Below are 10,841 nucleotides of genomic sequence, written 5' to 3'. Positions count from 1 at the left end.
GCCGCGCTCTCCTCCTCCAGGAACCACGAGGACGCGCTCCCGGCTCCCGCGGGGCCGCGCTCTCCTCCTCCAGGTACCACGAGGACGCGCTCCCGGCTCCCGCGGGGCCGCGCAGGGCCGCGCTCTCCCCCGCCCCCGGGCCGCGCGGGGCCGCGCTCTCCTCCTCCAGGTACCACGAGGACGCGCTCCCGGCTCCCGCGGGGCCGCGCTCTCCTCCGCCCCGGGCCGCGCTCTCCTCCGCCCCGGGCCGCGCTCTCCTCCTCCAGGTACCACGAGGACGCGCTCCCGGCTCCCGCGGGGCCGCGCTCTCCCCCGCCCCCGGGGCCGCGCGGGGACAGCTCCGCCCTCTAGTCCCGCAGACCCGGAAGGCGATGGGGGTGGATCTGGATCCGGCCATGGCCGCAGCCTGCGCGTTGCTGGTGATGGGAGTGAGCGGCTCAGGAAAGTAGGTCCGGGAAGCCGGGGTGCGGGAGGAGCCCGGGCGCGGGCGGCCGCCGCGGTGCCTGTGGGCCCCTCCCCGCCCCTCCGCAGAGGCCCGAGGCGCCGGCCCCTCCCCTCACCCTCACGCCTGCCGCCGGCGGGGTCACCTGGGGGCCCCCGGCCCCTCGGGCCGTGCACGGTCTGAAAGCCCTGGTGAAGAGGAAGCTGCGGAGCCGGGTGTCCGGGCGGGATCGGAGGGGAGGGCGCCCAGGCCCCGGCCGGGGAGCAGCCCCCCTGCCGCCGGGCGGCTTGAGTTATCGCCCCCTCTCTTTGATCAGCTTAAACTGGGGGAGACCCGAGGCTGGCCGGGGTGGGCGGTGGAAACACCGGAACCTTCCCCGGTTCTGCCCATCTCGGGAAGACCGGGAGGGCCGGGCCCCGAAGAGGCCCCAGGACGCGCCCCGCCGAGGCCTACTTCCTCGGGAGCCCAGCCGGGACCGCGTCCCCGCTCGTCTCGGGTGTGGCCTGGCCCGAGCCGGGCCTGGGGTTGCAGTTTCCCTCCCTCCGACCTGTTCATTCAGCTAACCGGACGTGGCCTTGGGATTTCTGTGGCTACGCCCCGCCCTGGCCTCTCCGCTGGGCGCACAGCTGGGTGGGCCATTCTCGGATCGGGGGTAGCCCTGTCTGTCACCTTATTCGGTGGGGGTGAACCCCAGCCTCACTGTGGGAAGATCCATTGTTCTTTCAATCCTTTGGTTACTTCGAAGAGCTGGTCTCTGGTGGCTCAAATGTGGTTTGATGCCTCTCTGATGCTATTTTTTTTCCAGTACTGGAGTTTGAACTCAGGATCTCATACTTGGTAGGCAGGTAATCTACCACCGGAGCCAAAGCAAAAAGGCCTTTAAAAGGTTTTCAAGTAGTCTTTTTTTTTTTTGCCTGGACCAGCTTTGGACCACAATCTTCCCACCGATCCCTCTTGGGTAGCTGGGGACACAGGCCATGGGCCATCAATCATAGCTTATGCGCATGGGATTTCAGTAGCTCTTTGCCTTATCCGGCCTTGAAACTCCATCCTTCCTATATTCACTTCCCAAGTAGCTGGGCTTACAGGCATGTAATTCACTTTTCATAGTCTTGTAACAAAAGAGAAATAAGACTCTTTTTAGGCAGTTTAGTTTCCAGCTACAATTTAATAACATTTTGTTTTGGTTGTTTGGGGGGGATTTCTTTTTTAAAAATATATTTTTATTATCGTTAAGTAGTTGTACAAAGGAGTTGCCATTCACCAAAGTAGTTTATGAATACTTTTCTGCCTTTTAATAAGGCAGTTTGTGTATGCAATGCACCTTGATAACATTTTGTTTTAATTGTATATCTTTATTATCTTCTGTTTAAAGTATGTAATAGTAGCTTCCTATTCAAGAGAAGGAAAAGGAGTTTCATTAACCCATTTACCTAAATATAAGTATTCCTTTAAAATTCATTTTAATGTGAAGTAGTTAATTAAAATACCAACTAAATAATTGTAGGGGGTGGTAGATATAAAACATTGGCACAATAAGTGAGGCTACAATGTAATTCTGTAGGCGAGAACTTGACAGCAAAAAGCAAGGCTGTGGTGGCTCACAGATGTAATCCTAGCTACTCAGGAGGCTGAGGTCTAAAATTTATGGTCAGAGCCAAACCAGACAGCAACTCTAATCTCCGATTAACCAGAAAAAGTCAGAAGTGGAGATGTGGTTCAAGTGGTAGAGTTCCAGCCTTGAACAAAAAAATCTAAGGACAAGCTCAAGCCCTGGAGTTCAAGTCCCAGTACACACACACACACACACACACACACACACACACACACACTTCTCCACTATACCTAACACAATCCTATCCTTTTATTTATTATTATTTTATTTATTTATTTATTTTTGGTCAGTCATGGGGCTTGAACTCTGGGCCTGGGCACTGTCCCTCAGCTCTTCAGCTCAAGGCTAGCGCTCTACCACTTGAGCCACAGCGCCACTTCCGGTTTTCTGAGTGTTTTGTTGGAGATAGGAGTCTCACGGACCTTTCCGCCTGCGCTGGCTTTGAACCCTGATCCTCAGATCTCATCCTCCTGAGTAGCTAGGATTACTGGCATGAGCTACCAGTACTTGACTCCTATCCTTTTATTAATTAAATATTTTCTCAAAAAATTAAACAGAGAACCTGAACACTTTATTCATAGGAAAAAAAGTTTTAATGAGATTTGATATATTACCTTTTGGGAAAAAATAGCAGTAGCATGTTAATTATGCTTTCATTGAAGGCCCTAGACAACAGGGTAGATGAGGTTACCACTTTCAGATCCCATAGGAGCTGCACTTTAACACGGGCTATGGCAGTCATCCGTTCCCAGGAGCAGTAATTGCAGCTTCTCTGTCCTCCCCCAGGTCCACCGTGGGTGCCCTGCTGGCCTCTGAGGTATCCTACGCTAATGCTTCCTAGAGCCCTGTTTTGTTCTTGCCTGGTTGTTTCCCTACCTTCTGGCCTACTGGTTGCTCTAGGTGCCATTGAACAGCTTTGAAACCATTGAAGCAATCTGAATTTCTCCTTGGCAGTTATAAACAGTAATGAATGGAGAGATCTGGAAGCAGCATTACAAGGCTCTCCTGTCCCCTGTCTGGGGGATGGTCCTTGGGGCTGATAATGGGGAAGAGGGTGGTGGTATTATTTCTAGCTGCCCTGCAGTAGTTCCCTAGGAGCTGTCACATAGACCATATTACCTGCCACACACACCCTTAAAGGGAAGGAAAGAGGAATTGTTAGATTGATAGAGAGAGAAAATTATGGACATAGCACGTGGCAGACAACAGGTGGTCCATCGTGGCGCTTCATGTTCCCATAGTGCCTCAGGCTCCTGCTCAAATGGTACTTCTCCCCATAACGACATGGGTTCCTGCTTCAAATCAGTAATGAGCTAATAATGCCTAGTACACCATCAGCAGGACCAATCATACTTACTTCTGTGCTCTTGCCCAATGACAGAGATCAATGAAGAACCCAAGTTGGTGCTTAGGCCCACACTGACCATTTGTGCCCTGGGGTTCAAAGTAAGAAGAAAATTAATAAAGCATAAAGGCCACTTCCCTGGGGGCATTCATTGGACCCCAGCTCCTAGACTGTTCTCTAGGGAGAGATCTGTACTCTCCTTTTGCTTTCAGTAAGCTTATGCTCTACTACACTTTACCATTCCTCTGCCTCTTAATTCTTAACCTGGCAGAGGAGCAGACCCATACCCCTAGATGGCATCACCTTCTCTTTGTTCTTAAAGCTAGGATGGAAGTTCTATGATGCCGATGACTACCACCCAGAAGAAAACCGAAGGAAGATGGAAAAAAGGATACCACTGAATGACCAGGTAATGAGCTCTGCACATCCCTGTGAACTCAGCCACAGGAGCAATGCCACCCTCTTTCGCAGTGGGACAGAGCCTACCACGTCTAGCTGCAGAATTTTAATCCTTAGTATACTTCCTGAGTGGCAGGGACTCCCCTGTGCCTCATGAGTGGGGAGTTGATTACCTCCTCCCAGGTCCTGTCAGTCTACCCAAGGCCTCATGATCTCAAATGTGGCTGTGTCACCCCTGTCTAAGCTAGAGATTTCCCACTGATCTGAAAGTCAAACCAAACACTAATGGGCCTAAATGGGCCTTCTGGCCTCCACACCCATCACTTCCAGCCTCTTCTAGGTATGACTTACCCCTCTCTATCCCCATGGGAGCCACCTTAGCCCCTGAGTCCTTCTTCGGTCTTGCTCTTCTCTTCTAGGCCTTTGTACCACTGTCCCTCCACTGCCTGGACTGTGCTCCCTTCCCTTTTTCCTCAGTGAACCCTGCTCATCCTTCCAACCTCATGTGTTGTTAAACATAGAACATGAAGCAAAATAAGAGACTATTCAGTCAGAGAGGGAAAATGGAGAAAGTTAATAACTATCATATGACAGGTATATGTGAGAGCAGCACAGAGAAACTCAGCAAAAACGGTCGATGGGTGGAGGGTTGAGGGAAGAGAAAGACACTGGGTATGTGAGGACTAGTGGGAGGAGGCTGTGCCTTGGGAGAGGATAAAGGAGGGTGAATCCTGTTGAAATAGATAATTTGCAACTATGAAAATGAAACAAGGAAACCTGGTAGGGATGTGTTTGGGATGGAGAAAAGGGACAAGGGAGTATGATAGATAGTATGGTGCTTAGGCCCACACTGACCATTTGTGGCCTGGGGTTCAAAGTAAGAAGAAAACTAATAATAATTATTATTAATTATTAATAATAATAATGATAAAGGGGAGGAAACTAATTGGAATGCAGTGTACATATGTCTAGAGATTAGCAGTGAGATCCCTGTATCAGCCAATAAAAATAAAAAGAAATCTACATATATGGGAAATGAACCACTGAGGGAAAAATCACTAAAAACACAAAAGAATAATGTTGCTCTCCAAAACATGGATATAATAGAATATGGTGGGTGGTAATAACCAGAAAATTTGCAAAGAGTGAATTTTAGAAATGAAGTACAAGCAGTGGGTGGATTATACAAACTAGACACAATTCAAGAGAGACCTAGGGAGTTAGAAGTCAGATTGGAAGATCTGTCCCAAATCAGAAGAAAGCTAAACTATATATCTTCAAGGAAAAAGTCAGGCACATCAGTGATAAGCTGATAAGTTTTCCATACTGCCAACAGGAGTTGAAGGAGAATTGTGTGAATGGTGGAAAGACAAGAATCAAATATACTGTAACAATTTTCCAGGGATGAGAACTAAGACTGGGTATATGAGTCCTGGGCAAGATAAAAGTAAAACTGCAAAGCATAAAAGAGTGGTTTCTTTTCCTACCTAAAGCTACCAAAGAAAAAAATATGTTTGCTTTTTGTACCCGGATTGTCTAATATACCAACAAAGACTTCTCAACACAGGCCTACAATATAATGAAATAATTTATTACAGAAAAATAACGGTCAATCAAGAATTCTTCCCCCAACTAAAATCCTTTTCTCTGTGTGTTTGCCAATGCTGGGCTTGAACTCAGGGTCTCCTGCTCTCCACTCTCTTGCTCCCTGCTGGCATTCTACTACTTGAGCAGTGCCTCTACTTAGAACTTTTTTGTTGTTTAACTGGAAATAAGTCTCAAGGACTTGTATGCCTGGGCTAGCTCCACACTGTGATGATCAAATCTCATCCTTCCAAGTACCGAGTTACAGGAGTGAGCATGGTGCCAACTAAAATCTTATTCAAGAGTAAGAGTAGAAGCTGAGTGTGTGGTACCTGCAATTCCAGTATTCAGGAGGCTATGGTAGGGGGTCACAGGTTTGAGGCCCGCTTGGGCTGTGTGGCAAGATTTTGTCTCAGAAGTGCATAGAACTTAAATATTAGTGAACAAAATTATGAGAAAAGCTGTGTAAAAATTACTAGACCACCCAATAAAAGGAAAAGCAAAATTAAAATTAGGAATGAAAACTGGGCTGGGAGCAACCTACCAATACATTTGAACTTAGACAAAAATCATGAAATTTCACAAGAAAATATACTGTCGGGGAAAGGGCTCAGATGGCAGTGACCTGGTGACTGAAACGCTGTCTGTTCTCCTAAATGAAAGCATGGCATACTGGCCCTGCATTTGCCCTGGGAGCCAAGAGTACAGAGGGTTCTCATCTAGAGTAAGAGCATGCATTATCCCTGTTTCTTCCTTTGAAGTAATAACAAAGGTGATAAAAATGTTGACCTGCAACCAAGAGCTTGCATCAGAGGCTCTGAAGGCCAGGAAGCTGAACTCAAGTGAAGGGGTGGGGGAGATTCTGTCCCTGTCCTGTGTCCACCTGGCTCCCTCCATATCCCAAGTCCTTAGCCACAGAGAATGTGGAAAAAAGGGGAAGCAGGTGGGAGGAGAGGCTCAGGTTCATACACCATCTCCTGTCATCCTAACGATTGCAGTTGTTACGAATGGACAAGAATAGTAGGCCAAATGCAGCACAATGCTCACTACCGATACATTTTTTAAATGGCCAATCAAGAAGGAGAATATATCTCAGAAAGATATTTTGTGAGGCACTGTACGGTAGGCTGTATAGAACTCCCCTCTTTTTTTTCCTTTGGCAAAACCCACCAATTTCACAGTGCATTTATCTGAGAGGAGTTTTGAGTTGGAGGCTTTGAAGAGGAAGACCACAGCACAGCTGACTGATGTGGGATTATGATGAATAACCTCTGCATTTAAGTTCAGAGATATCTAAAGGATATAGAAGCCAGCACCAGTGCTTCGTGCCTGCCATCTTAGCTATTCAGGAGGCTGAGATTTGAGGATCTCATTTCAAAGCCAATCTAGGCAGGCAGGAAAGTTTGTGAGAATCTTAACTCCAGTTACCTAGCAAAAAAGCCAGAAATGGATCTGTGGCTCAAGTGGTAAAGTGACACTCTTGAATGAAAAAGCTAAGGAACAGTGCTCAAGCCCTAAACTGACACACCACGCACATACAATAATATATGCAATAAATAAGAGATGTATAAACATACCAAGATCAGAGGATATTTACGCGGAGGGGAGAATAAATTGGAAATTTCAATACAATTTGTGTTATTATGAAAAGAGCCACTGACAACCAATCCAAGAAATAATTTCTGATGTGGCCTGTGCATGGCCTGCTTATCAGAACTACCAGGATCTCCCTAGACTTTAGAATCTTAGCATAATTTTCTGCACTAGCAAACAATACTGGTGAAAGTCACTTTAAGTCTGTTCTAATTTCAGGACAGGATTCCATGGCTCTGCACCTTGCATGACATTTTACTAAGGTAAGAGACCATAAGGCCTTGACTGGTGAGTAAAAACTGTCAGAAAAGCCAGAAGAAAACACACTCTTGAAATTACAACTGGCTGATGAGAAATAGAACAAACTATCAACAGGCACCATGGCTCATTCCTGTAATCCTATCTACTCAGGAGGCTGAGATATGAGGATCACAGTTCAAAGCCAGCTCAAGCAGGAATGTCCTTGAGACTCAGCTCCAATGACTAGCAAAAAGCTGGAAATGGGGGTGTGTCTTAAATAGTACAGCACTAGCCTTGAGCAGAAAAAGCCAAGTGAAAGTGTGAGGCACTAACTTTAAATCTCAGTATCATCTGTAACATAAAAAGTACATCTATCACCTCACTAATGCTAATTCAGACTCTGCACACAGGAATTCTTCATAATTATAACTAGGGGCCTCGATTTGCACTGGTTTGCGCAAACTTGTTTCTTCATCTGTGAAATAGGAATAAATGTACTTCTTGAAGTTGGGCATCAGTGGCTCATGCCTGTAATCCTAGCTACTCAGGAGGCTGAGGTCTGAGAATTGTGGTTTGAAGCCAGACTGAATAGGAAAGTCCATGAGACTCTTATCTCCAGTTAACTACCAAAAAGCTGAAAGTAAAGCTGTGGCTAAAGTAGTAGAGTACCAAGCCTTGAGTGGAAAAGCTCAGGGCCATGAGTTCAAGCCCCAGTACCAGCATAACACACACACACACACACACACACACACACACACACACACACAAAACTCCTGCCCACAGATTATTGTAAGAGATTAAATGGTGCATGGGTTACACTTAAAACAATGGTAATATGCAAGTAAGTTCTCCAGAAATGTTAGCTGTGTGCTTGGATTATAGGGCAATGGTAGAGTGCTTGCCTAACATGCAAAGGCCTTGAGCAAAGTTAACCAGTGCCACCTCTGGTATAGCTTGTCTTCCTGATGACTGTCAGCCAGCCACTCACTGCAGTGAAGTGGATGCTGTAACACCCTTGGGTGGGTTCTGGCAACATGGGTTCCCCATGTTACAGGTGGGGGCCACACTGCCTCTGTTCTGGCTCAAATTTTCTCAGTGCAACAAACCTCATACCCTGCTCCCTTTTCCCACGGGCACTATGGTCCCTTCACTTCCTCCGCCTCTTGCCCACTGTGCTGCGGACTGGAGATGGGGAGAAGCCAATTGTAGAGTATACATCACTGAACACCTTTCTGAGGACCTCAACTCAGCTGTTTGCCTGGAACAGGTGCACTTGGGCAGCTGTGCATCACAGACTCAGGCCAAGCCCTACCCTTCATCCATAGGCGCAAAGTCAACACTTAGGAAGCACTTCTGTGTGGGAACCCTAGGGCCCAGAGGAGATGGTGGCTGACTGCAGATTTGAGTAGTATGCTTGGAGTATGGATGATATCAGTGGAAATCCTTGTTCTGTGGTTTTTTTTATCCTGTAGGTAAAGACAGAATTATGAGTGTCTGACCTTCTGCAGTAATCCTGTCACAAGACAGGAGTCCGTGTAAGGAGTCACTTATCTCAGTGATTCCTGGTAGCCTGGATGTGTTGTTGAAACTGCTTACATCAGTATTTCCTGATTTCTTAACTATTTACCACTTGGAATATGCCCTTTTGTTCATTTTCCTGTAACTCCCTTAAGCAAGCCCTTGGCCATCTTTGGATTAACCATATCTCTGTTGGTTAACCCATTCCTTACCTCTCCCCCCAGTGTTATTGAAAAGATTATGAGTTAACACTGTAGGGGCATATTTTTCATTTATTTATTTATTTATTTATTTTTGGTTTGGTCATGGGGCCTGAACTCTGGGCTTGGGCACTGTCCCTCAGCTCTTCAGCTCAAGCTAGCGCTCTACCACTTGAGCCACAGCGCCACTTCCAGCTTTTTTCTTTTTGCTTATGGGGTGCTGAGGAATAAAACCCAGGGCCTCATGCATGCAAGGCAAGTGCTCTACCACTGAGCCACCTTCCCAGCCCCTATATTCTTCATTTATCACCCTGGAATCTGCTGGTCATAGCTGGCACTTCTGCATACTGGCCTGACAACTTTTTCCCCAGGATAGCAATATGTATGAACAGGCGTCTTGAATAAGACCTATTTAACAGATGATAAACTGGTGCCCAGGTAAACCAGTGAAGGATCCTTAACTCAAAGCCAGGAATGCCCGATGCTTAAACTCCATTTTATTTAACACCCATTGACAAAGAGGTGATATTGGAGTCCTCCACCTACAGTTGTTACCAATTACTTCATTTACTTCTTTATTTTTTGTTCTGGTACTGGGGTTGAACTCAGGACTTTGTGCTCGCACTTAGCTCAAGGCTGGTGCTCTACCAATTGAGCCATACCTCTACTTTTGGCTTTTTACTGGTTAATTGGAGATAAAGCATCTCATGGACATTCCTGACCAGGATGGTGCTGAACTCCAATCCTCAGATCTCAACCTTCTGAGTAGCTAGGATTACAGAGGTGAGCCACCAGTGCCCAGCTAATGTCTTCATTCTTTAAACCTTATCTCTCCTTTTTCTGTTTAACCAGAGATGTGGCATCAGGACAGCATGTGGTTCTGGCTTGTTCAGCACTGAAGAAAATGTACAGAGACATCTTAATACGAGGGAAGAAGAGTACTTCTCTGAAATATGCAGAATTGGAAAAGGGAGAAGGGCCAACTGAGATGCAGCTCTTGGTGATCTATCTGAGTGGGTCATTGGAGGTCATCTCCGCACGGTTACATCAGAGAAAAGGGCATTTTATGCCCCCTGAGTTATTGCAGTCTCAATTTGATATTCTGGAGCCTCCATCAGCTCCAGAGAATTTCATCCAAATCAGCGTGGAGAAAAACCTTCCTGAGATCATTTCTACAATCACCAGGACTCTGCAGACAACATGAGAATTGTTTCGTAGCTGTGGCCCAGAAGTAAAACAGAACTTTGTTCCAGTCTCCTTAACATGCAAGGTATTTGAAATTCTTCAACTGAACAAACCACAGGGAATTGGTTGAATTTGTAGGAACTGTGACACACTTGACACCATATGCTGGCAAATATGAGGAGAAGGAAGTGGCTTCCAAAGTTAAACTGGTTGAAATTCAACTCAAACAAATGATGAGATATTGTAATCAATGTATATTCATGCCTATATTTTTCTAAATAAATGAAACTTGGAGCTGTACACTTTGGGCTCATGTCTGTAATCCTAGCTACTCAGGAGGCTGAGATCTGAAGATATCATTCAAAGCCAGCCTGGACAGAAAAGTTAGTGAGAATCTTATCTCCAATTAACCACCAGAAAGTTGGAAATGGAGGTATAACTCGAGTGCACTCTATAATCTGTGCACAAACTTGTCTATCTACTTGTCTGTATGTAAATGATTATGGTATCAAGGTTACCAAGTACTCTGCTTACTAAAAATCTTTGTCAGTGGAAGCTGTGATTTAATCTAAATTGCTTTAAAACTTTGTGACCTGACTATAAGCAAAAGGAAAAACAGGCAGTTTTAAAAGGCCTAGGGAAAGGAGTTAGAAAAGATTTTCCTTTGCAAAGTAAATGAAATTGGTAATTAAGTTGGCTGTGATTTATATCATTCCTATG

At 46.1% G+C, this 10,841-nt stretch overlaps 1 protein-coding gene across 4 annotated transcripts; it reads left to right on the top strand.

Moving 5' to 3' along the window:
- The first annotated feature begins 324 nt into the window (after window positions 1–324).
- Idnk (IDNK gluconokinase) lies at window positions 325–10,421 on the top strand. 4 transcript variants are annotated; one of them, XM_070035516.1, is made up of 5 exons: window positions 325–445; window positions 2,844–2,874; window positions 3,725–3,811; window positions 7,198–7,241; window positions 9,789–10,421. In XM_070035516.1, the coding sequence occupies exons 1-5, from the start codon at window positions 372–374 to the stop codon at window positions 10,138–10,140; spliced, it is 588 nt and encodes a 195-aa protein (XP_069891617.1). In that variant the 5' UTR covers window positions 325–371; the 3' UTR covers window positions 10,141–10,421. The 4 variants fall into 4 exon arrangements, with proteins under 4 accessions (XP_069891617.1, XP_069891620.1, XP_069891618.1 ...); XM_070035518.1 differs by having other exon boundaries at window positions 404–445; window positions 3,729–3,811; XM_070035519.1 differs by lacking the exon at window positions 2,844–2,874 and having other exon boundaries at window positions 339–445.
- The last annotated feature ends 420 nt before the right edge of the window (window positions 10,422–10,841 follow it).

The sequence above is a fragment of the Dipodomys merriami genome, unplaced genomic scaffold (genome assembly GCF_024711535.1).
Source record: "Dipodomys merriami isolate MVZ:Mamm:240054 unplaced genomic scaffold, mDipMer1.0.p SCAF_26, whole genome shotgun sequence".
Classification (NCBI taxonomy): Eukaryota; Metazoa; Chordata; class Mammalia; order Rodentia; family Heteromyidae; genus Dipodomys; species Dipodomys merriami.
Note: the sequence above shows the minus strand (reverse complement) of the source record. Positions and strands in the feature narration are given on the sequence as shown.